This window comes from Zosterops lateralis, assembly GCF_965231275.1.
Source record: "Zosterops lateralis genome assembly, chromosome: 35".
In the NCBI taxonomy this organism is placed as follows: domain Eukaryota; kingdom Metazoa; phylum Chordata; class Aves; order Passeriformes; family Zosteropidae; genus Zosterops; species Zosterops lateralis.
The window spans coordinates 2,197,491-2,224,473 of NC_139795.1; the positions used below are offsets into that span (position 1 = coordinate 2,197,491).

General features: G+C 47.3%; 2 protein-coding genes across 2 annotated transcripts; both read right to left on the reverse strand.

The window, feature by feature from the left end:
• Positions 1 to 823: 823 nt before the first annotated feature.
• Positions 824 to 3,297, reverse strand: LSM2 (LSM2 homolog, U6 small nuclear RNA and mRNA degradation associated). Its single transcript, XM_083881633.1, has 5 exons — positions 3,258 to 3,297; positions 2,945 to 3,012; positions 2,488 to 2,518; positions 2,045 to 2,104; positions 824 to 1,241 (listed from the first exon to the last, which is right to left on the reverse strand). The coding sequence occupies exons 1-5, from the start codon at positions 3,258 to 3,260 to the stop codon at positions 1,116 to 1,118; spliced, it is 288 nt and encodes a 95-aa protein (XP_083737759.1). The 5' UTR covers positions 3,261 to 3,297; the 3' UTR covers positions 824 to 1,115.
• A 14,808-nt stretch (positions 3,298 to 18,105) lies between these two features.
• Positions 18,106 to 24,012, reverse strand: LOC310921591 (uncharacterized protein; the record flags this gene model as incomplete). The annotated part of the gene is made up of 8 exons (XM_083881752.1): positions 22,988 to 24,012; positions 21,136 to 21,156; positions 21,016 to 21,036; positions 20,367 to 20,387; positions 20,214 to 20,234; positions 20,080 to 20,100; positions 19,069 to 19,347; positions 18,106 to 18,623 (listed from the first exon to the last, which is right to left on the reverse strand). Exons 1-8 carry the CDS (start codon positions 23,286 to 23,288, stop codon positions 18,106 to 18,108), a joined length of 1,203 nt encoding a protein of 400 aa, XP_083737878.1. The 5' UTR covers positions 23,289 to 24,012.
• Positions 24,013 to 26,983: the final 2,971 nt, after the last annotated feature.

Here is a 26,983-nt window from a genome sequence, read left to right on the forward strand (position 1 = left end):
ACCACCCAAAAAACTCCCAAAAATCAGCCCTAAACTACCCGAAAATCCACCCTAAAAAAACACCCCTAAACCACCTCAAAATCCACCCTAAAACCACGCAAAAAAATCCCAAAAAACACCCTTAAACCATCCCAAAAACCACTCATGAACAACCAAAAAAAATCACCCCAAAACCACCCAAAAATCTCCCCAAAAAAAATCCCAAAAAACACCCCAAATCACCCCAAAATCTCCCTAAAAATCCCCCCAAAAACCACCCAAAAATCACCCCAAGATCCACCTCAAAAACACCCCAAAAAACCCCAAAAATTCCCCTAAAACCACCCCAAAATCAGCCCCAAAATCCCCCCAAAACCAGTCCCGGGACACACACAGAGAACAGAACAGGGGGGACATTTATTGGGGCTCTGAAAAAAAATTGTGGGACCCCCCTGGGGGGTCTTGGGAGGTGTCCCTGAATTTGGGGAGGGGTCCCCCCGGATTTTGGGGAGGAATCCCCCCCAAAATCCCCCCAAATTTTCCAGGATTCCCTCCAGATTTTTGGGGAGGAATCCCCTCCAGTTTTTAGGATCCCCCTCCCCAATATTTTGGGGGTCTCTCCGGGTTATTTTGAGGAGGGGTCCCCCCAAATTTAAGGAGGAATTTCCCCAAATTTGGGGACGGATCCCCCCAAATATTGAGAAGAAATCCCCCAAATTTTATGGTTTCTCCCCCGATTTTTGGGGGGTCCCCCCGGATTATTTCTGGGGAGGAATCCCCCTGAATTTTGGGGGGGGGGTCCACCTGGGATTTTGAGGAGGGGTCCTCCCAAATTTTGAGGACAGATCCCCCCAAATTTTAAGGAGGAACCCCCCAAATTTTAAGGAGGAACCCCCCAAATTTTCCAGGACTCCCCCCCAGATTTTCAGGATTTCTCCCCCAATATTTGGGGGTCTTCCCGGGTTATTTTGGGGAGGGGTCCCAAGTTTTGAGGAGGAATCCCTCCACATTTGAGAATAAATCCCCCCAAATTTTCCAGGATTCCCCCCCAGATTTTCAGGATTTCTCCCCCGGTTTTTGGGGTCTCTCCCCCGCTGTTTTGGGGAGGGGTCTGCAGTAATTTGGGGAGGGGTCCGTCACTGTTTCTGCTGCAGCGCCTCCTTGCGCGCCGCGTCCTGCAGCAGCTGCGTGTCCACCTCGTCGGCGGGGAGCTGCACGTAGCGCACCACCGAGCCCCGGATGAAGCAGTTCTTCACCGACAGCTGGGGAGGGGGGAGAGGGGTGAGACCCCTCCCCAAATTACCCTGAGTGCCCCGAGCCTGCCCAGAGACCCCCAGAGCCCGCCCAGAGACCCCCCACCCATCACCATGTGCAGGGTCAGTGATGCTGGTGTTGGTCAGTTCAGGTATTGGGGAGGTATTGGGGAGGGGGAGAGGGTTCAGACCCCTCCCCAAATTACCCTGAGTGCCCTGAGACTGCCCAGAGCCGGCCCAGAGACCCCCAGACCCACCCAGAGACCCCTGACCTTTCACCTCCCCAAATCCATGACTTATGTCTATCCATGAATTCATCCCCAGAGCCCTGAGACCCCTCCCCAAATTACCCAGAGTGCCCTGAGTCTGCCCCGAGCCCACCCAGAGACCCCCCAGACCCGCCCAGAGACCCCCGACCCATCACTATGTACAAGGGCTGTGACACCAATGGTCAGTTCAGGTATTGGGGAGGGGGCATGGCCTCGAGACCCTTCCCCAGACCCCTGAGACCCCTCCCCAAATCTCTGAGACCCTTCCCCAGACTCCTGAGACCCTTCCCCAGACTCCTGAGACCCCTCCCCAAATTCCTCAGACCCCTGAGACCCTCCAGAGACCCCCCAGACCCACCCAGAGCCCCCCAACCCATCACCATGTTCAGGTCAGTGACACTGATCTCAGTCAGTTCAGGTATTGGGGAGGGGGCACAGCCCCGAGACCCCTCCCCAAATTCCCAGGACCCCTCCCCAAATTCCTGAGACTCCCCTGAGCCCCCCAAACACCCCCAGGACCCCCCAGGACCCCCAGCCCCTCACCATGTGCGGGTATTTCTCGGGGTCGGTGACGCTGATGTCGGTCAGTTTGATGTTCAGGTACTGGGGAGGGGGCACGGGGGGGTCAGGACCCCCCAAAGACCCCCCAAATCCTGCCCTGGGACCCCCAGAGACCCCCAGAGACCCCCAAAACCCACCAGGGACCCCCAGAGACCCAAAAACCTGCCCTGGGACCCCCCAAAGCTCCTCTGGGACACCCAAACCCCCCCAGGGACCCCCCAAATCCCACCCTGGGACCACCAGAGACCCCCAAACCTGCCCCAAGTACCCCCTGGGACACCCTAAATCCCACCTGGGACCCCCCAAATCTCTTCTGGGACCCCCAGAGACCCCTCAGCCCCACCCAGAGACCTCAAAATCCCACCCAGAGACCCCCAAATCCCCCCTGGGACCCCCCAAATCCCACCCTGGGACCCCCCACTCACCTGATCCACCGAGTGCAGGGTCCCGCAGATGCTGGGGGGAGACACAGGGGGTTTTGGGGGGGTCCCAGGTGGGATTTGGAGGGTCCTGGGGGAGTTTTGGGGGTCCCAGAGGAGATTTGGGGGTCCCAGGTGGGTTTTGGGGGGTCCCAAGGGGATTTGGGGGTTCCAGGTGGGTTTGGGGGGTCCTGGGGGAGATTTGGGGGTCCCAGGGGAATTTTGGGGGGATTTGGGGGCTCCCAGGGGAGATCTGGGGGGTCTTTTGAGCCTGGGGGAATTCGGGGGGTCCCGAGGGGTCCTGGGGAGGAATTTGGGGGGTCCCAGAGGAGATTTGGGGGGAGATTTTGGGGGTTTGAGGGGTCTTTTGGGCCAGGGGGGTTTTATTGGGGTTCCGGGGAATTTTGGGGGTCCCGGGGGGGTTTTGGGGGTCCCGGGGGGGGGTCCCGAGCCCCCTCCTCACCTCAGGTCGTTCTTCAGCTCGACCACCACGTCCTTCCCCACCAGGGACTTGAAGAAGGAGTAGAACAACTGGGGGGGCACGGGGGGGTCAGTGGGGGGTTTTGGGGGGTCCCGGGGGGTCTCAGGGGAGTCACAGGAGGATTTAGGGGGTCAGGGGGGGATTTTAGGTGGGTTTGGGGGGTCCCAGGGGGGTTTGGGGGGTCCCAGGTGGGTTTGGGGGGTTTTGGGGAGGTCAGGGGGGATTTTGGGTCGCCCAGGACCCCAAAACCCCCCCGGGACCCCCCAAATCCCCCCCCCCCCAATCCCGCGCTCACCATCGCTGCGCGCCACTCAGGCCACGCCCCTTTTCCGCCACAGGCCACGCCCACTGCCGCCGCCGTAGCCACGCCCATTGTCCAATCACCGCCTGCGTTTTCCCTTCTGGCCACGCCCCCTGACCCACATTGAGCCGCGCCTGCACACCAAAGCCACGCCCCTTTCCGCCGCCGCCGAGGCCACGCCCACCGGCCAATCACCGCCCGCGCTTTCCTCCCGCGGGCCACGCCCCCTGCCCCTCATAGAGCTCCGCCCACGCGCCCAGGCCACGCCCACTGACCGGGCCCCGGCCACGCCCACTCGGCGGGGGTGGCGGGAAATGAGTCACGCGCCCCCGCGCCGGGTCACGTGGGCGGGGACAGGGACAGAGGGGGGGTGTGGCCTCAGTGACCCCCCTGGGACCCCCCTGGGACCCTCCTGACCCCCCTGGGACCCCTCTGTGACCCCCCTGGGACTCCCCAAGACCCCCCTGTGACCCCTGGGATCCCAAATGACCCCCCTGTGACCTTTCTGTGACCCCCCCTAGTGACTCCAGTGACCCTCCTGACCCCCCTGTGACCCCTGGGATCCCCTGTGACCCCCCCGTAACCCCCTGAGACCCCCCTGAGACCCCCCTGTGACCCCTCAGTGACTCCCACAATGACCCCTGTGACCCCTGGGATCTCCAATGACCCCCCTGTCACCTTTCTGTGACCCCCCCAGTGACCCCTGTGACCCTCCTGTGACCCTCCTGTGACCCTCCTGACCCCCCTGTGACCTCCGGGATCCCCAATGACCCCCCCCAATGACCCCGGTGACCCCTGGGATCCCCAGTGACCCCCCCCCGTGACCCCCCCCCGTGACCACAGTGACTCCCCCCGTGACCCCCCGTCACCTTTCTGTGACCCCCCCCCAGTGACCCATGACCCCCATGACCATTCTCTGACCCCTCTAGGACCCGCCCATGACCCTGAAATGACCCCAGTGACCCCCCAGTGACCTCCCCAGTGACCCCCACAATGGCCCCAGTGACCCCTGGGATCCCCAATAACCCCCCCCAACCCCTCTGTGACCCCCCTGTGACCCCTCTATAACACCCCTGTGACTCCAGTGACCCTGAAATGACCCCAGTGACCCCCCTGGGACCCCCCACTGACCCATGACCCCTGTGACCCCACAATAACCCCCTGGGGGTCTCAAATGACCCCCCTGTCACCTCCCTGAGACCCCCCAGGACCTCCCAGCTACTGTCCCCGTGTCCCCCAGTGTCCCCCCATGTCCCCATTGTCCCCAAGTCCCCCTCAGTGACCCCGTCCCTATGTTCCCAATGTCCCCCATGTCCCCCCAATGTCCCCAATGTCCCCCCAGTGTCCCCCATGTCCCCCAATGTCCCCATGTCCCCCTCAGTGACCCCAATGTCCCCCTGTCCCCCCATATGTCCCCTGTCCCCTGTGTCCCTCCAGGTGTCCCCATGTCCCCAATGTCCCCACATCCTCAATGTCCCCCCCAATGTCCCCCTGTCCCCCCCACGTGTCCCCTGTCCCCGTGTCCCTCCCGGGGCCGGGGCCGCCCACGCGGGGACCGGGAGAACCGGCCCCGATTGTCACCGCGGTGTCCCCTCCCCTGCCACCAGTGCCCTGTCACCTCCTCTGTCACCTCCTGTCCTGTCCCCTCCCCTGCCACCTGTCACCTCCTGTCCTGTCACCTGCGCCCCTCCCCTGTCACCTGCCGCCCCTGTCACCTCCTCTGTCACCTCCTGCCCCGTCACCTGCCCCAGGTGACCTCCCTGTCCTGTCACCTGTCCCTGTCCCCTCCCCCGGGGACCCCGCGGGGATTTAAGGGCGGCCCCGGGGACACCGAGACAGCGACAGAGACCCGCAGGTGAGTGGGGACACAGGGGACACAGGGGACACAGGGGACAGGGGACAGGGAGGGGATGGGGACAGGGATGGGGACAGGGACAGGGGACAGGGGACAGGGGACAGGGGGTAGGGATGGGGACAGGGGACAGGGGACAGGGGGGACAGGGGACAGGGACAGGGACCGGGGACAGGGGACAGGGGACAGGGACAGGGATGGGGGACAGGGAGGGGACAGGGGAGGGGGACAGAGGACAAGGGACACTGGGGACAGGGGACTGGGAGGGGACAGGCGTATCGAGATGGGGACAGGGATGGGGACAGGGGACAGAGGACAGGGGACAGGGGACAGGGTGGGGACACAGAGGGGACAGGGAAGGGACAGTGGGGACCAGGGACAGTGAGGGGACAGTGAGGACAGGACAGGGACAGGGGACAGAGGACAGGGGATGGGGACAAGGGATGGGGACAGGGGACAGGGGGGACAATGAGGGGACAGGGGATGGGGACAGAGATGGGGGACAGGGGACAGCCAGGACAGGGATGGGACAGGAGTATCGGGATGGGGACAGGGATGGGGACAGGGACACGGGGGTGGGGACAGGGTGGCACTGCTCAGGGACACTGAGAGGGGTTTGGGGACACGGGGACAGGATGGGGACATTGGGGTGGGGACAGGGATGGAGCTGTGAGGGGGACAAAGGCACAGGTTGGGGACAGGGACACGGGGACAGGTCGGGGACAGGGACACAGGGACAGGTCGGGGACAGGTCGGGGACAGGTCGGGGACAGGTCGGGGACAGGTCGGGGACAGGTTGGGAAGGCGGGGGCAGGACACGGGGACAGGGTGGGGACACCGGGACAGGATGTGGGGACAGGGCTGGGACAGGCGGGATGTGGGGACAAGGACATGGGGACAGGATGGGGACAGGGACAGGATGGGGACACATTGGGGACACGGGGATGGGGACAGGGATGGGACAGGAATGGGGGGGACACAGGGACAGGGGTGGGGGGGTGAGGACGGGGACAGGGGGACAGGACAGGGGGACAGGGTGGGGCGGGGCTGTGTCCCCTCGGCCCTGTCCCTGCCATGTCCCCGCTGTCCCCACTGTGTCCCCTGCTGTCCCCGCTGTCCCCGCCGTGCCCCTGATGATGTCCCCACCGTGTCCCCGCTGTCCCCGCTGCTGTCCCCACTGTGTCCCCTGCTGTCCTCACTGTGTCCCCTGTGTCCCTGATGTCCCTGATGTCCCCGCTGTGTCCCCTCTGTGCCTCTGATGATGCCCCTGCTGTCCCCACTGATGTCCCCTGATGTCCCCTCTGTCCCCAGCCATGTGTCCTGGTGTCCCCGGTGTCCCCTGTCCCCTCTGTCTCCTGTGTCCCTGCTGTCCCCATTGATGTCACTGCTGTCCCCTGTGTCCCCAGCCATGTGTGCCGGTGTGCAGTGCCTGCTGTCCCCTGTGTCCCCTGTCCCCACTGATGTCCCCTGTCCCCAATGCTGTCACTGATGTCACTGATGTCCCCATTAATGTCCCCTATTGTCCCCATTGTCCCCAGCCATGTGTGCAGGCGTGCAGTGCCTGCTGTCCCCTCTGTGTCCCCTGCTCCTGTTGATGTCCCCATTGATGTCCCCCTGTGTCCCCACTGTCTCTGATGTCACTGATGCCCCTGATGTCCCCTAATGTCCCCTGTGTTGTCCCCAGCCATGTGTGCCGGTGTCCAGTGCCTGCTGTCCCCTCTGTCCCCTGTGTCCCCTGTGTCCCCATTGATGTCCCCTGTCCCCAATGCTGTCACTGATGTCACTGATGTCCCCATTAATGTCCCCATTGTCCCCTGTGTCCCCAGCCATGTGTGCCGGTGTCCAGTGCCTGCTGAACCTCCTGCTGTTCCCCATGTCCCCATGTCCCCACTGATGTCCCCTGTCCCCATTGATGTCACTAATGTCCCCATTGTCCCCAGCCATGTGTGCCGGTGCCCAGTGCCTGCTGTCCCCTCTGTCCCCTATGTCCCCTGTGTCCCCATTGATGTCCCCTGTCCCCAGTGGTGTCTCTGATGTCCCCATTGTCCCCTGTGTCCCCAGCCATGTGTGCCGGTGCCCAGTGCCTGCTGAACCTCCTGCGCTGGGGCTGGGGGGTCCTCAAGGGGCTCTTCGGGGGACACGGAGGTGACACGGGGGGGACATGGGGGGGACATGGGGGGGACACGGGGGGACACGAGGGGGACAGGGGAGGGGACAGGGGAGGTGACACCACAGGGGGGGACACTGGGGGGACACGGGGGGGACACGGGGGGGACACGGGGGGGACACGGGGGGACAGGGGAGGGGACAGGGGAGGTGACAGTGTGGGGAACATGGAGGGGACATGGGGGGTCCTCAAGGGGCTCTTTGGGGGACACAGGGGACACCGGGAGGGGACAGGGGGGGACATGGAGGGACATGGGGAGGTGACACGGGGGGACACTTGGGGACACCCGGGGAGGGGACAATAACAGGGGAGGGGACACAGGGGGGTCCCATGAAGGGGTGGGGACAATCGGGACCCCCATGGGAGGAGGGGGGGGGCGCTCATGGGGGGGTTTGGGGACACGGGGGATGGGGGAGGTCACCTGGGAGGGGTCAAGGCCTGGCCTGAGGTCAAAGGTCACCGCTGACCCCTCCCCTTTCCCCCCCACAGCGCCCCACCCGCCCCCCGCGGCCGAGAGAACAGCGGTGGTCCCGGGCAAGGAGGACTGAGACCCCCCGGGACCCCCAAAATACACCTGGGACCCCCTGGAGACCCCCAAATACCGCCTGGGACCCCCTGGACACCCCAAATCCCCCCTGGGACCCCCCGGGACCCCCAAATACCGCCTGGGACCCCCTGGAGACCCCCAAATACCGCCTGGGACCCCCTGGACACCCCAAATCCCCCCTGGGACCCCCCGGGACCCCCAAATACCGCCTGGGACCCCCTGGAGACCCCCAAATACCGCCTGGGACCCCCCGGGACCCCCAAATACCGCCTGGGACCCCCCAAAATACACCTGGGACCCCCTGGAGACCCCCAAATACCGCCTGGACCCCCCAAAATGTCCTCGGGACCCCCCTGGACCCCCCAAATCTCCTCCAGGACCCCCAAAATCCCCAAAATCTCCCCCCCAACCCCCCCCAAATCTCTCCTGAGACCCCCCAAATCCCCCCCCGGGACCCCCCAAATCCCCCCCGGGACCCCCCGAGCTGAATAAACCCCTTTGAGCCGTTTCCAGGTTTTTTGAGAGATTTATTTTTGGGTTTTTTTGGGATGGAAAGGGTTAAAGAAGGAGCCAGAAGTTTAAATAAATAAATACAAATAAAACTAAATAAAATAAAACTAAATAAAATAAAATAGAATAGAATAAAATAAAGTAAAATAAAATAAAATAAAATAAAATAAAATAAAATAAAACTAAATAAAACAAAGTAAATTAAAACAAAACAAAATAAAATAAAATAAAATAAAGTAAAATAAAATAAAATAAAATAAAATAAAGTAAAATAAAATAAAATAAAATAGAATAAAATAAAATAAAATAAAATAGAATAAAATAAAAAATAAAATAAAATAAAGTAAAATAAAATAAAATAAAATAAAATAAAATAAAATAAAACAAAATAAAATGAGAAGGAAATTGAAAAGGAACAGGAAAAAAAATTAAATGGAAAGTAAAAAAAAAAAAAAACCGCGATGAATAATGAGGAATTTTTCTCAGGGAAAAAGGGGGTAAATGTGGATTTTTTTTTTTTCCAGGTAAAAAAGGGAATAAATGTGAATTTTTCTCAGTACAAACAGAATAATGAGGATTTTTTTTCTCAATGTAAAGGGAATAATGAGGAATTTTTCCAGGTTAAAAGGGAATAATGCAGATTTTTTTTTTTCCAGGGGAAAAAAAAGTGGAATTTTTTTTTTCTGGGAAAAAAGGGAATAATGTGGAATTTTCCTCAGGTGAAATGAAATTATGTGAAATTTTCCTGGGGAAAAAAAAGGGAAAAATGTGGATTTTTTTCCAAGTAAAAAGGGAATAGAGCGGATTTTCCCCAAGGTAAAAATGGAATAATGAGGAATTTTTCCAGGTAAAAGGGAAAAATGAGGATTTTTTCCAGGGAAAAATGTGGAATTTTTTCAGGTAAAAAGGTTAAGGTGGATTTTTTTCTCAGGTGAAAAGGAGATAACGCGGATTTTTTCCATGTAAATGGGATAATGCAGAATTTTTTCAGGTGGAAAGGTTAACGGGGAGTTTTTCCCCAGGTAAAACACAACAATAATTGGAATTTCCGGGCCCGGATGGGCCATCGGGACCCCCATTGGCGGCCCGGGGGGATCGTTCTCACCTTTTTACAGAAAATTCCTCCTTTTTTAACCCCAAATAGTCCTTTTTTAACCCAAAATTTTCCCTTTTTTTAAACCAAAAATCATCCCTTTTTTTATAACCTAATTTTCCCCTTTTTTTTTTTAAACCAAATTTCCTCCTTTTTAAACCCAAAATTCCCCCGTTTTTCACCCAAATTTCCCCATTTTTAACCCAATTTTCCCCCTTTTTTCTAAACTCAAATTCCCTCTTTAAAAAGCCAAAATCCCCCTTTTTGTTTCCCTTTTTTAAAAGCAAAATTCCCCCATTTTTAAAGTAATTTTCCCCCTTTTTAAACACCAATTCCCCCTTTTATAAACCCAATTTTCCCCTTTTTTAACCCAAATTTTCCCTTTTTTAAATACCATTTCCCTCTCTTTTTTTAAACCAAAATTCCCCTAATTTTACCCATTTTTAAAACCAATTTTATCCCCATTTTTCACCTCAAATTTCTCCCATTTTTTCACCCAAAATTCCTCATTTTTTACCCCAATTTTCCCCATTTTTTAACCCAAATCCCCCCAATTTTTTATCCCAATTTTTTTTACCCAAATTTTCCCATTTTTTCCCCCAAATTTCCCCGTTTTTTAAACAGAATTTTCTCCCATTTTTACCCCAATTTTCCCCTCCCGGTTTAACCCTTTCCCGGCCGGTTTAACCCTTTCCCGGCCGGTTTAACCCTTTCCTGTCCGGTTTAACCCTTTCCTGTCCGGTTTAACCCTTTCCTTTCCCGTTTAACCCTTTCCTTTCCCAATTCTCGGATTTTTCTCCCCAAATTCCGGCGGTGACGTCACGGCCCCTCCCCCTCCCCGCGCGCCGCTCCCGGAGCCGCTTCGGGATCGGGACAGAAAATCCCAAAACCCCCAAAAACACCCAAAACCCCCCAAAAAACCCCAAAAACCCCCCAAAAATCCCCCCAAATCCCCCCAAATCCCCCCGCCATGGACGGGCTGCAGGTAAGAAAAGACTCTGGATTTTTATTTTTATTTTATTTTAATTTCAATTTTTATTTTTTTTTTTAATTTTTTTTACTTTTTTTTTAATTTTTTTTTCGTTGTATTTTTCTTTTTATTTTCTTTTTTCTTTTTATTGTATTTTTTTTCTTTTTTTATTTTATTTTCATTTTTATTTTCTTTTTCTTTTATTTTAGTTTTCATTTTCCTTTTCTATTTTTATTTTTCTTTATTTTTATTTTTCTTTATTTTTATTTTTCTTTATTTTTATTTTTATTTTTATTTTCATTTTTTTTTACTTTTTTATTTTCTGTTTCTTTTTTTCTTTTTATTTTATTTTCATTTTCATTTTCTTTATTTTTCTTTATTTTTATTTTTATTTTCATTTTTATTTTTATTTTTACTTTTATTTTTATTTTCATCCTTATTTTTACTTTTATTTTTATTTTCTGTTTCTATTTCTTTTTCTTTTTTCTTATTTAATTTTTTTAACATTTATTTATTTTCCGCGGGTTTTTTTTTAAAGTCTTTTTTTTCCTTTATTTTTTTGTCTTTTAATTTCGGGGTTTTTTTTAAAAAGTTTGTTTGAAAAACTTTCAGTTCTCGGTTTTTTAAATTTATTTTATTCCATTTCAATGTGTTTCATTTTGTTTAATCTCGGTTTTTTTGAACTCGTTTTATCTTAATTTTATTTCACTTCAAATTAGTTCGTCTTGTCTTAATTTATTTCATTTTATCTTTACTTCATCTGTTTTTTATCTTTATTTTACCTGCATTAATCGTTTATTTTATCTGCATTTTACTTTTATTGTATCTGTATTTTTTATTTGTATTTTAGTTTAGTTTAGTTTGTTTTATTTTAATTTGTTTATTATTATTATTATTTTTTTATTATTATTATTATTAGCATTTATTTTTATTTTATTTTGGGGTTAGTTTGTTTTACTTTATTTTGTATTTTATTTGTATTTTATTTGTATTTTATTTGTATTTTATTTGTATTTTATTTTATTTTATTTTATTTTTAGTTTGCTTTTTTTTTTTTTTAGCTTCTTTTAGTTTTGGAGGCTTTTTTGGTGTTTTATTTTTTATTTTTTCCCTTTTTAATTTTATTTTTTCCCCATTTCCCGCCAGGTCCCCGAGGTGCTGCAGGAGGTGACGGTGCCCAGCGAGAGCCCCGAGGAGGGTACGGCCTGAAATGCACAGAATATCCAAAAATTAACCCAAAATCACCCAAAATTAACCCAAAATTACCCCAAAATATCCCAAAATTGCCCCAAATCACCCAAAATACACCCAAATTCTCCCAAAAATCACCAAAAATCCCAAAAAATAACCCCAAAATACTTCCAAATCACCCCAAAATATCCCAAAATGACCCAAAATATCCAAAAATATCCCAAAATTATCCCAAATTACCCCAAAATACCCAAATATCCCCAAAAATACCCCCCAAATCTCCCAAAATATCCCCAAAATGACCCCAAATGACCCAAAATGACCCCAAATCTCCCTAAAATCCCCTTAAAATAACCCAAACTCTCCCCAAATTGCCCAAATCACCCCAAAATATCCCAAAATTGCCCCCAAATTACCCAAAAATACCCCAAAACCCCAAAATCACCCCAAAATCTCCCAAAAATATCCCAAAATTACCCCATAATACCCAAAACAACCCCAAAATAACCCCAAAATCACCCCAAAATATCCCCAAATTACCCCAAAATCCCCAAAATCTCCCAAAATCCTCCTAATTCCCCAAAACCCCCCAAATCTCCCCCGAAAAATCCCCAAAAAATCCCAAAAAAATCCCCCCAAAAAATCCCCAAAAAATCCCCAAAAAATCCCAAAAAAATCCCCAAAAAATCCCCAAAAATCCCCAAACCCCCGAAACCCTCCAGCCCCCCCCTCTGACCCCCCGTTTCTCCCCAGGCCCCCCCGGCTGGGCCCCCCCGGGGGGGGTTTGGGGGGGGCCCCCCCTGGAGGAGGAGGAGGAGGAGGAGGAGGGGGAGGGGGAGGGGACCCGGCCCCTCCTGCGGCTCTGGGGGGGCTGGGGGGGCTCCCCCCGAGCAGGTGAGGAGGGGGGGGGGGGCTTGGGGGGGCTTGGGGGCAATGGGGGGGGTCTGGGGGAATTTGGGGGATGGTTTGGGGGCGTTTGGTGGGTCGGGGAGGGGATTGGAGGGTCTGCGGGGGAATTGGGGGGGTCTGGGAGGGGTTTTGGGGGGTTAGGGGTGGATTTGGGTGGCATTTGGGGGGATTGAGGGGGTCTGGGGAGGTTTGGGGGGGTCTGGGGGGCATTTGGGGGGTCTGGGGAGGTTTGGGGGGGTCTGGGGGGCATTTGGGGGGTCTGGGGGGGTTTGGGGGGTCTGGGGGGCAATTGGGGGGTCTGGGGAGGTTTGGGGGGGTCTGGGGGGCATTTGGGGGGTCTGGGGGGGTTTGGAGGGGGATTGGGGGGATTTGGGGGGTCTGGGGGGGTCTGGGGAGGTTTGGGGGTCTCAGGGAATTGGGGGTTTGGGGGCACTGGGAGGGGTTTTGGGGGGCTCAAGGATTTGGGGGACACTGGGGGGGGATCTGGGGGTCTCTGAGGGCTCAGGGGTTTGGGGGATTTGGGGGTCTGGGGGGTTTGGGGGGTTCTGGGGGGTCTGGGGGGGGTCGGGGAGGGGGGTTGGGGGCTCTTCCGTTTTTAAACTATTTTTCCCCATTTTTTCCCCATTTCCCCCCATTTCTCCCCTATTTTTTCCCCACTTTCTCCCCCATTTTCCTCCCATTTTTTCCCCCATTTTTTCCCTTATTTTTCCCCATTTTCTCCCCCACTTTCTCCCCATTTTCCCCCATTTCTTCCCTCATTTTCTCCCCATTTTTCCCCCATTTCTCCCCCTGCCCCCCCCCAGACACCCCCTCCCCCTCCCCACCCCCGTCCCCTCCCCCTGCCCTCCCCCGCCCCACCTGCCCCGTGTGCGGGAAATCCTTCACCTCCGTCCCGTCCCTGTCCCGCCACCTGCGCTCCCACCCCGGAGCCCCCTCCCCATTATCCCCCTCCCCGTCATCATCCCCGTTATCACCATCCCCCCTGTTATCACCCCCCCCGTTATCACCATCCCCGTTATCATCCCTGTTATCAATCCCCCCGTTATCATCGTCCCCCCCGTTCCGCTGTTTCCGCTGCCGGGGTCCCTTTCCCTGCGCGGCGGCTCTGGGGGAGCACCTGGCGGCCCCTCCCTGCCGGCCCCGCCCCTTCAGGTGCCGCACCTGCCCCAAGCGCTTCGCCTCGGCCCGGTCCCTGCGCCAGCACCGCAGGGTGCACCTGGACCCCACCCTGGGGTGCCCCGACTGCGGGAAGACCCTCACCTCGGAGGCATCGCTCATCACCCACCGCAGGATCCACACTGGAGAAAGGCCCTTCACCTGTCCCGAGTGTGGAAAAGGATTCATGGCCTCTAAATCCCTCTGGAAACACCGGCGGGTGCACCTGGACCCCACCCTTGGGTGCCCTGAGTGTGGGAAGACCCTCACCTCGGAGGCATCACTCGTCACCCATATGAGAATCCACACTGGAGAACGGCCCTTTACCTGTCCAGAGTGCGGGAAGGGATTTATGGCCTCCAAATCCCTTTGGAAACACCGGCGGGTGCACCTGGACCCCACCCTGGGGTGCCCTGAGTGTGGGAAGACCCTCACCTCGGAGGCGTCGCTCATCACCCACCGCAGGATCCACACTGGAGAACGGCCCTTCACCTGTCCCGAGTGCGGGAAGGGGTTCATGGCCTCTAAATCCCTCTGGAAACACCGCAGGGTGCACCTGGACCCCACCCTGGGGTGCCCCGACTGCGGGAAGACCCTCACCTCGGAGGCATCGCTGGTCACCCATAGGAGAATCCACACCGGGGAGCGGCCCTTCACCTGTCCCGAGTGCGGGAAGGGGTTCATGGCGGTGAAATCCCTGGGGAAACACCTGCGGGCGCGGCACCGGGCCCAGGCCCAGGCCGGGTTCACCTGCCCCGAGTGCGGGAAGGGCCTGGCCTCGCGCGCGGCCCTGGAGAGTCACCGCGGCATCCACAGCGGGGAGAGACCCCACCAGTGCCCCCAGTGCGGGAAGGGCTTCACCACCCCCAAATCGCTGGGGAAACACAGGAAAACACACCGCGAAAAGGGGACGGAGACCGGACGGGAAATGGGAATTCAGCGGGAAAAGGGACGGGAAATTCATCAGGAAATGGGTCGGGAAATGGGAACGGGACGGGAAATCCAACAGGAAAAGGGACGGGAAATTAAGCAGGAAATGGGTCGGGAAATGGGAATGGGACAGGAAATGCAACAGGAAAAGGGTCAGGAAATGGGACAGGAAATTCATCGGGAAAAGGGACGGGAAATGGGGATGGGGTGGGGAATGGAGCAGGAAATGGGACGGGAAATGCAACGGGAAAAGAGTCAGGAAATCCATCGGGAAATGGGAAGGGAAATGGGAAGAGAAATGGGCCAGGGAAGGGAAATGAAACGGGAAATGGGCCGGGAAAAGGGATGGGAAACGGGAATGGGAACAGGTCAGGAAATGGGAACGGGCCGGGAAATTCATCGGGAAAAGGGATGGGAAACGGGCCGGGAAAAGGGCCAGGGAGGGCCTGGGGAGGAGGGGAAAATGGGGAGGGGGGCACAGGGGGGAGGTCGGGGGGTGGTCGGGGATTGTCCCTTTGGCCGGAGGGGGCGGGGGGAGAGTCCCGAGGACAGAACGGGGGTCCTGAGGGTCCTGAGACCCCGGGGATACAACCCTGAGAACGGTTTGGGGGTCCCGAGGGTCCTGAGACCCCGGGGGGAGAGGCTGGAGGGCGGGGCGGGGGTCCCGAGGGTCCCCAAGGAGAGTCCCGAGAGCAGAACGGGGGTCCCGAGGGTCCTGAGACCCCGGCGGGACAGTCCAGATGTTGGGGCGGGGGTCCTGAGGGTCCTGAGACCCCGGGGGGTCAGTGCCGAGAACAGAACGGGGGTCCCGGGGCAGCGGGGGGACAGCCCGGATAGTGGGGCGGGGGTCCCCAGGGTGCTGAGACCCCGGAGGGAGAGACCGGACAGCGGGGCGGGGGTCCCGGGACCCCTCAGGGACAGATCCGGTGGCAATTCGGGGGTCCCGAGACCCCTCAGGGACAAACCCTCGGGGGGTTCGGGGGTCGGGCAGCCCCCCAGGCCCCCCCCGGGTCTCCCCCGCCCCCCGCGCGCCCCCCGCCCCCCCCGCCGGGAGTGCCCCGAGTGCGGGAAGCGCTTCCGGGACGGGGCGGCCCTGAGGCGGCACCTGCGGGTTCACGGCCCCGAGAGACCCCGGCCTCACCTGGGGACTCACCTGGGGGGGACTCACCTGGGGACTCACCTGGGGGGGGAACACCTGGGGACTCACCTGGGGACTCACCTGGGGGGGACTCCTCACCTGGGCGAGGACAGGAGGAGGAGGGCGGTGGTGGAGGAGGGGTCGTGATGGGGATGGGGGAGAATCTCAAGGGTTTGGGGTTGGGGGATGGATTTTGGGAGTGATGGACAAATATTTTGGGGTTGATGGATAAATTTTGGGTGCCTGACTCTGGAATTAATGGATAAATTTTGTGAATAAAGGAAAATTTTGAGCGCCTGACTCTGGGATTGATGGAAAAAATTTGGGGTTGATGGACAGAACGAGGTGAAATAAAACCAAATTGGGATTTATTTGTGCCCTCCCTTCCTGAAAATTCACCCAAAATTTGCAGTGGCAGCGGTGGGATTCGAACCCACGCCCCCGAAGAGACTGGAGCCTTAATCCAGCGCCTTAGACCGCTCGGCCACGCTACCGGGGCGGGCGGGGCTGGGCAGGGAGGGGCCAGATCCCAACCGGGAATGGGGAAAATTCATCCAATTGGGGATTCGGGAATTAATTAAGGGAATTAATTAAGGGAATTAATTAATGGTTCCAGGGGACAGGAGGGGCAAAAGCAGGAGGGACCCACCCCAGAGTTCAGGGACCCAAAATCCTGGGATGGCCCCAAAATCCTGGGATTTTAGGTCAAAAAAGGTGGGGGAAAAATTTTAAAAAGGGAAAAATAAAATAAAATAAAAATAAAATTAAAATATAAAATAAAAACAAAACTACCTAAAATAAAATAAAATAAAATAAAATAAAATAAAATAAAATAAAATATAAAATAATCGAAACTCCAGGGAAGTTGTGCAGGGTTTTATTGCCGGGGGAGGATCCCGGGATGAGGAGGAGCAGGTCCCATCCTGTTCCCCTCCATCCCAAATCATTCCCATCCCATTCCTGCTCCATCCCAGAGCATCCCTAGGGCAGAATTCCCTGAATTTTGGGGTCACCGGGTGAGGGAGTCCAGCTCCCCCAGAGCCAGAACCCAAAACCCAGAACCCAAAATCCAGAGTCCAGAACTCAGAACCCAAAACCCAGAACCCAGAACTCAGAACGCAAACCCCAAAACCCAGAACCTGAACCCCAGAACCCAAAGCCCAGAGCCCAGAACCCAAATTCCAGGGCCCAGGAGGGGCTCCCCAGCTCAGGAATTCCGTGGAATCGCCGGACGATGGAGAATCTTGGGGATCTCTCCAGGAGCAGGGAGGGGATCCGGGATCACCGGGTGATGGAATTCGGGGATCACTGGGCCAGAGGATTCCAGAGGATCCAGAGCCAGGGCTGGACAGACTGTCTTGGGAAGGATCCCAGGATCACTGAATGATGGAATTCAGGGACCGCTGGACGACAGAATTCGGAGTTCACCGGGTGAGGGATCCCAGGATCACTGGCCGGTGGAATTTGGGGATCCCAAGGTGAGGAATTCCAGGATCCTGAGGTCGCTGGACGATGGAGTTTGGGGATCGTTGAACAATGGAATTCGGGGATCACTGGATGAAGGATCCCAGGGTGAGGGATCCCAGGATCACTGGACAATGGAATCCAAGGATCATCAGAAGATGGAATTTGGGGCTCACTGGACAATGGAATTCCAGGATCACTGGATGATGGAGATCTCCCCCAGCTCCACCCAGAGCCACGGCCTCGCCCCCTCCCCAGTGAGGGACCCCAGGATCATTATAGGATGGAACTTGGGGATCCCAGGGTGATGGAATTTGGGGATCACTGGGTGATGGAATTCAGGGGTCACTGGACGATGGAGATCTCCCCCAGCTCCACCCAGAACCACGGCCTCGCCCCCTCCCCAGTGAGGGACCCCGGGATCACTGGACAATGGAATTTGGGGATCACTGGACAATGGAATTCAGGGATCACCAGAAGATGGAATTTGGGGATCCCAGTGTCACTGGACGATGGAATTTGGGGATCACTGGACGATGGAGATCTCCCCCAGCTCCACCCAGAGCCACGGCCTCGCCCCCTCCCCAGTGAGGGACCCCAGGACCCCAGGATGATGGATCCCAGGATCATTATAGGATGGAATTTGGGGATCACTGGACGATGGAATTCCAGGATCACTGGACGATGGAGATCTCCCCCAGCTCCACCCAGAGCCACGGCCTCGCCCCCTCCCCAGTGAGGGACCCCGGGATCACTGGATGATGGAATTTGGGGATCACTGGACGATGGAGATCTCCCCCAGCTCCACCCAGAACCACGGCCTCACCCCCTCCCCAGTGAGGGACCCCAGGACCCCAGGATGACTGGATGATGGAATTTGGGGATCACTGGGTGATGGAATTTGGGGATCCCAGTATCACTGCACAATGGAGATCTCCCCCAGCTCCACCCAGAACCACGGCCTCACCCCCTCCCCACCAAACTCTGCCGCCGGGAAGGCGAACAAAGGCCTGGAGCTGTCCCTGTCCCTGTCCCCATCAAAAAAGGCCACCAGGCCCCTGTCGCAGTCCAGGGCCACCCTGAGCACCCCGGGGAGCCGGTGGGGCAGCGGCGTGGGGGGCTCGGTCAGCGCCCGGGCCTGGCCGCTCCAGCACTGCAGCCCCCAGACCCCCCAGCGGGGTCCGAACTCGGCCACTGACCGGGGCACGGACCCCCTGCTGACCCCCACGGCGCAGAAACGACCCCCGGCCACGGCCACGGCCCAGGTGTGGCGGCCCCGGGTGAAGGACGGGCTGCCCAGGACACACGGGGACCCCGAGAAGCGCTGGGGGTCCGTGGGGGGCTCGGGACCCCCGTAGGCCCAGCGGGCGCTGAGCAGGTCAGCCGAGAGCAGGAGGCGGCAGTGGGAGGTCTGGGGGTCCAGGGTCACCTGGGCTGGGGGGAGATGGGGGGAAAATTGGGGAAATATGAATGGGGATGTGGGGGAAATATGGGGAAATATCGGGGGAAATATTGGGGAAAATATGGGGAGAATTGGGGAAATGTGGGGGAAGATATTGGGGAAATATGGGGGAAAAATTGGGAAATATTGGGGAAATATTGGGGAAAAATTGGGGGGAATATTAAGGGGAATATGGGGGAAAATATGGGGAAATATTGGGGAAAAATTGGGGGGAATATTAAGGGGAATATGGGGGAAAATATGGGGAAATATTGGGGAAAATATTGGGGAAAATTGGGGAAATGTGGGGGAAAATACAGGGGAATATTGGGGGAAAAATTGGGAAATATTGGGGGAATATGGGGGGGAAATGGAGAAATATGGGGAGAAGATGGGGGGAATATGGGGGGAGTATGGAGGGAAAATATGGAGAAATATGGGGGAAATATGGGGTAAATATGGGGAGAAATATGGAGAAATATGGGGGGATATGGGGGGAAAAGGGGATAAAAGGAGGAAAAAAAGATAAAAAGTTGATAAAAAGAGGTGAAACCAGACAAAAATCCCAAATTCTTCCCCGTCCCTTTTCCCCCAAGGACTCACCCACTTGTTCTTCCTCTTTCCCTAAAAATGATAAAATTAATAAATTTGGGGAAGGGGAGGAAGAGGAGGGAGGGGAGGGAAGGACAAACTCACGATGCTCCTCCAGGCACTGCCCTGCACGGAAAGCACAGAGGAAATAAAATTTAAAAAAGGTAAAAGAGAATTTAAAAAAGAAATAAAATTAAAATAAATAAATATATTAAATTTTAAAAATAAAAAAATTAAATTAAAATAGGATAAAATTAAATAGAGAAATTAAGTAGAAAAATAAAATAGAATAAACCAGAATAAAATAAAATAGAATAAACCAGAATAAAATGAAATAGAGAAATTAAGTAGAAAAACAAAGTAGAATAAACCAGAATAAAATAAAATAAAATAAAATAAAATAAAATAAAATAGAGAAGTTAAGTAGAAAAATAAAGTAGAATAAACCAAACCAAAATAAAATAAAATAAAATAAAATAGAAAAAGAAAATAAAGAGGTAAAATAAAATGGAAAAAATGAAATTGAAAAAATAAAATCTAATAGAACAAAATAGAAAAATAAAAGAGAAAAAATTTAAAATAGAATAAAATAAAAAATAAAATAAAATAGAACAATAAAATAAATTAGAACAACAAAATAAAGAAGAAAAAAAAAACCCAGAAAAAATAAAATAAAATAGAAAAAAAATGAAATAAAATAGAAAAAATTAAAATAAAATAGAAATTAAATAAAGGAAAATAAAATAAAATAAAATAGAAAAAAATAAAAATAAAATAAAATAAAATAAAATAAAATAAAATAAAATAAAATGGAAAAATAAAGAAAAGAGACTCAAATAACCCATCCCCAGGACTCACAGATCCTCATCCTGGATTCCTCTGGAAGCAGAAAATTCACACCAATTAATCAATAAATTAATGATAAAATCAGTTTTTTCCACAATTAATTTCTGCAATTGAAGAAAAACGAGGGAATTTCCCCCAAAACTCACCGAGCTCCACCTTGAGCTGGGCTGGAGAGAAAAAGGAGAATTTCCGTCAAAAAATTCAATTTTTGGGAGGAAAAAGGAGAATTTCTGTCCAAAATTCCATTTATGGGGAATTTTTGGGCAGAAATTCCATTTTTGGGCACTTTGGGCTCTCACCGAGGTCTCGGTCTCGTCGTTCTGGGGAAAAAAAGAGACAAAATTCAGAGAAATGAAGAATTAAAATGTTCTGATGACAAAATAAATAAAAAATTATGTTTATATAAATTTAGATAAATATGTTGTCTGAAGTATTTAGGTATATACATAAAAAATTATATAGCTCATATTTATATAAATATATATCAATAAAATTCAAAGAATAAAAAAAAATACAGAAGTAAAATAGAATAAAATAAAATAGGATAGAAAAAATTGATAAAATAAAATACGATTTAAAAAATCCATAGAGTAAAATAAAATAAAAAACATAAAATAAAATAAAATAAAATAAAATAAAGTAGAAAAAATCAATAAAATAAAAATAAATTTAAAAGGTAGAAAACATCAATAAAATAAAATACAATAGAAAAAAAATCGATTAAATAAAATAAAATAATATAAAATAGAAAAATATTTAAAAATCAATAAAATAAAATAAAATAGAAAAAATAGATAAAGTAAAATAACATAAAATAGAAAAAATATTTTAAAATCGATAAAATAAAATTTAAATTTTTTGATAAAATAAAATACAGGAAAAAATCGATAAAATAAAATAAAATAAAATAAAATAAAATAAAATAAAATAAAATCTCAGTGTCCTCACCCAGCTCCTCCTGCAGCTCCTCTGCGAAGGGAAAAACCCAAAATCCTCAATTTTGTGCCCAAAATGAGCCGAAATTCCCCAAATTTGTGGAATTTCAGGGTTTGGGGGGAACAAACGCACCAAGTCTGGAGTCCCGAGATCCTGGGGGGGAAATCAGGAAAATTCAAATTATTGCAGCGAAAAAAACCCAAAATCCACTGAAAAAACCCCAAAAATCGACTGGAAATCCCGAATTTTAAATCCAAAAATTCAGTGAAAATGTCCCGAAATAGAAATTTAATTAAAATTTTTAAATAATATAAAATATCACAATAAAAAAACGATAAATTTGAATCCAAACCCTCCAAAATCGACTGAAAAATCCCGAATTTTAAATCCAAACCTCCCGAAAATCAACTGAAAAATCCCCAAATATAAATTTAATGTTAAAAAATATATAAATGACATAAAATATTGAATATAATAATAAGAAACTGATAAATTTCAACCCCAGTTGTGGAATTCTGGACTCACCCAAGGCCGCCCTGAGCTCCTCTGGGAACCAAAGGGAAATTCCGATTATTTTGGGTTAATTTGGGATAATTTTGGGATTTTTTTTTTATTTTTTTGGGGATATTTTGGGGGATATTTTTGGGGATATTTTGGGGATTTTTTGGGGGGATTTTTTGGGGATTTTTTTTTAATTTTTTTTTTTATATTTTAGGGATATTTTGAGGATATTTTGGGGTATTTTGGGGACATTTTGGGGGATATTTTGGGGATATTTTGGGGGATAATTGGGGGATATTTTAGGGCTATTTTGGGGTATTTGGGGATTTTTTATTATTATTTTTTGGGGATATTTTGGGGATATTTTGGGAGATTTTGGGGATATTTTGGGGACATTTTAGGGGAAATTTTGGGGATATTTTGGGATATTTTGGGGGATATTTTTTGGATTTTTTTGGGAATATTTCGGAGTATTTTGGGGACATTTTGGGGGATATTTTGGGGATATTTTGGGGTGATTTTGGGGATATTTTGGGGGTATTTTGGGGACATTTTGAGGGATTTTTTGGGGATTTTTGGAGGAATATTTTGAGGAAATTTTGGGGATTTTTTTTATTTTTTGGGGGCTATTTTGGGGACATTTTGAGGGATTTTTTTGGAGACATTTTGGGATATTTTGGGGGACATTTTGGGGGATATTTTGGGGGTATTTTGGGGGTATTTTGGGATTTTTTTTTTGATTTTTTTGGGGATATTTTGGGGTGGATTTTGGGGATATTTTGGGGGGTATTTTGGGGATATTTTGGGGGGTATTTTGGGGATATTTTGGAGTATTTTGGGGGAATATTTTGAGGAAATTTTGGGGATATTTTTTGATTTTTTGAGGAATATTTTGGGGACATTTTGAGGGATTTTTTGGGGAGATTTTGGGGATTTTTTTGGGGATATTTAAGGGGATATTTTGGGATATTTTTGGGGATATTTTAGGGATTTTTGGAGGATATTTTTTGGATTTTTTTGGGAATATTTCGGGGTATTTTGGGGACATTTTGGGGATATTTTTGGGACATTTTGGGGATATTTTGGGGTGGATTTTGGAGATATTTTGGGGTATTTTGGGGTATTTTCCCTTCAGCTCCAGCCCAGGAATTGGAAATGAACCCACCGAGGGTTTTGTTGAGTTCGTCTGGAAAGGCGGAAGGAAAAAAAAAAACAGAGTTAAAATAATATAAAATGTTTTAAAATAATTTCTAAAACAATTTCAAATAAATTTAAAACGTTTTGGGGAAATTTGGGGGAAATTTTGAGCAAATTTTGAGGAAATTTTGGGGAAATTTGCGGAAATTTTGGGGGAAATTTTGGGAAATTTTTGGTTTTTCAGGGGGAATTTTGTCATTTTTTATTTGTCGGGGAAACGACCCAAAATCAGCTGAAAAATGGGGAAAAAAATGAGATTTTGGGGCTGGAAAAGGGAAAAACTGACCCAGAACTGGAGGAGCCTTTTCCTCTTTTTCCATTTTTTCTTCTTCCTCCTTTATTTCCTTTTCCTTTTCCTCTTCTTTTTCCTTTATTTCCTCTTCTTTTTCTTCCTCTTTTTCCTCTTCTTCCTCTATTTCTTCTTCCTCTTCTTCTTCCTCTTCCTCCTCCTCTTCTTTTTCCTCCTCCTCTTCCTCCTCCATTTCCTCTTCCTCAATTTCCTCTTTTTCCTCTTTTTCTTCTTCCTCTTCCTCTTCTTCTTCTTCCTCCTCCCCTTCCTCCTCCTCCTCCTCAGTTTCCTCCTCCATTTCCTCGGGGAATTTGTCTGGAAAAAAAAATTAAAATTTTTCTCTTCCCAAGGATGAAAAACTCCCAAATAATAATTTTATTTTATTTTATTTTATTTTATTTTATTTTATTTTATTTTAATTTAATTTAATTTTATATTTATTTTATTTATTTTTATTTTATTTTATTTTATTTTATTTTAATTTTATTTTATTTTAATTTTATTTATTTTTATTTTATTTTATTTTATTTTATTTTTATTTTATTTTATTTATTTTATTTTATTTTATTTTACTTTATTTTAATTTTATTTACTTTTATTTTTATTTTTATTTTTATTTTTATTTTATTTCATTTTTATTTTTATTTTATTTATTATTATATATTAAATTACGGAATAAATTTATATAATTTAATACATATAAAGCAAATAAATAAATAAATAAAAGTCTCCGGGCAGGGACTTTTCAACTCTTAATTCACATTAAAAATAAAAATTAATTTAATTAATTTCGGGGATTTTTTTGGGGCTGAAATTTGCTGCCCCAGTGAAATCCTGGGGGTGAATTCCCAAATCCCCAAAATCCCCAAAATCCCCAAAATGCCCCAAAATCCCCCAAAATGCCCCAAAATCCCCCAAAACGCCCCAAATTCCCCAAATCTCCCCAAATCCAACTCACTGATCACAGAGTTCTGATTGCCTGAAAATAGGGAAAAAAAGGGTTAAAAATGGGATAAAATTGAAAAAAAAAATTAAAGATATATTTTATATATATATGTTTTAAATAAAAAAATAAAAAATATATTTCTTCACATAAAATAGATTTTAATATTAAATTTTAATATAATTAAATGTATAAATATACATATATTATATGAAAGTAAATATAGATACATATATATAAAATGAAATAAATACATTTATTTATAAAACATACAGAAGTTTTGGGGTGTTAATTCCTAATTAACTCAGGCTCATTTTGGGTGTTAATTACTGATTAATTCCTAATTAACTCAGGCTCATTTTGGGTGTTAATTACTGATTAATTCCTAATTAACTCAGACTCATTTTGGGCAGGGAATCCCCTGTCCAGAACTCACGTGTGGCCGATTCTTTCTCCTCTGGGAACAGAAATGGGAATTATTGCCCCGTCAGCACCGTGTTATTAATCACAATTATTTATTATAATTATTATTTCCCATTGTTATTAATTATTGTTTATTATTTCCCATATTTTCCTATTATTTCCCATTATTAATTATTGTTAATAATGATGAATAATTATTTCCCATTATTTCCCATTACTTACCATTATTATTAGTAATTATTTCCCATTATTTCCCATTGTTATTAATTGTTATTAATTATTATTTACCATTATTATTTATTGTTTTTAATTCTCATTATTCACTAATATTAATTATTAATAATTGATATTTTAAATTATTCCCCATTATTTCCCCTAGTAAGTATTTAAAATATTTAAAAATATTAAAATTCATTAGAATTTATTAGAATTGATTAATAACTACTATTGCCCATTATTTACTATTATTTACCATTATTAATAATTATTATTTTGCTTTATTCCCCATTATTACCAATTATTAATTCCCGCCCCCCCTCAGGAATTTCCCCCAATTCCCGTTAATTAAATCCACATTTCCCTGGGCATTAATTAACTGCCCATTAATGAATTAATTGACTCACCCAGGAGCCGCCTCAGGTGCCCTGGAGGGATTAAAGTCACAAAACCAGAATTTATTTTATTCCTTTTAATTTATGGACGGGATTAGTGGAATTAGAGGAATTGGGTGGAATTATAGAGTAATACAAATATAAATATAAATATAAATATAAATATAAAAATAAAATAAAAATAGGCAGAAACACTCTAAATATAAATATAAATACTCTAAATATAAATATGAATATAAATACTTGAATTGTAAATAATGTGAATATAAATACTCTAAATGTACTCTGAATAAACATTATAAATATAAATATAAATACAAAAATTATAAATATAAATACTCTAAATACAAATATCTTAAATGTAAATAATATAAATATAAATATTAATACTCTTAATATAAATACTCTGAATTTAAATTTAAATACAAATATAAGTAATATAAACAGAAATATACTATAAATGTGAACAAATACTCTAAATTTAAATATAAATAATAAAAATATAAATGTAAGTACTCTAAATACAATTCTATAAAAATAAAAATAAAAATAAAAATAAAAATAAAAATAAAAATAAAAATAAAAATAAAAATATAAATATAATAAATGTGTGACTTACTGATCTCAGCCTCGCTCTCCCCTACAGGAACAAAACAATCCCAATAAATCCCCAGTTAAAAACCACCAAAAAATTGAAATAATTTTTTAAAAAATCACAAAAAAATTCTACAAGACTAAAATCAACTTTTGGGAAATCAATAAAATCAAGAATCGCTTTAAAATAAACTAATAAAAAGTGGGAAATAATGAATTGGGTTGGGGTTGTTACTCACGGAGCTGCAAATCCCGGGACTCTGAGGAGACAAAATTAATAATTACAATTAATCCTGGATAATATTAATAATTATTATTAATCCTGAATAACGGTAATAATTATTTGTGATCAATATTGATAATTATTGTTGGAGCCTCACCCAGCTCGGCCTCGCGCTGCTCTGGGGAGAGAAAACGGAATTTCTCAGAGTTTTTCCTCTATTTTGGTGATTTTGGGTCGTTTTGGGGCAAAATTCGGGAACTTACGGAGCTTTTTGGTGAAAACCTCTGGAAATAAAACAGGAAATTAATATTAATACTATTATTATTATTACTACTATTATTGCTATTATTACTATTATTATTACTATTATTATTATTATTAGATGCAGTATTAGTAATAATGATAATAATATTGAAGACGTCTGGAAAGCAAAACAGGAAATTAATGGTAATAATAATAAAATAAAAATAAAATAAATAATAAGAATAAGGATAATAACAGTAGTATTAGCAATAATTAAAATAATAATATTAAAGACCTCTGGAAATAAAAATGGGAAAGTGATGATAATATTAATAATATATAATAAAAATAATATTGATGACCCTATAGTAAAAATAATAATAGTAACAATAATAATAGTAATAGTAATAATAATAATAATAGTAATAGCAATAATAATAATAATAATAATAATAATGACCATATTGAAGACCTCTGGAAATAAAACCAGGATAAGTACATAATAATAATAATAGTAATAGTAATAATAATAATGATAATAATAATGATAATAATAATAATAGTAATAATAATAAAGACCACTGAAAATAAAACCAGGATAAATAAATAATAATAATAGTAATAATAGTAATAATAGTAATAATAGTAATAATAATAATAATAATAATAGTAATAATAGTAATGAAGACCTCTGGAAACAAAACCAGGGGAAAAACACAATAATTAATAATAATAACAATAACAACAATAATAACAACCCCAATGTCGATTTTTTCCCCAATTTCCCCAAAATGAAAATAAACGAGACAAACTCACCCACGTCAGCCGTGAGCTCTCCTGGAAAAATGGGGAAAAAAACCAAAATTTGAGCCCAAATTTCCATTTTTTCCCAAATTTCCCCAAATTTTGGATTTTTTTTTTGGGTTTTTTTTGGGTGTGAAAAGGCCCAACTCACC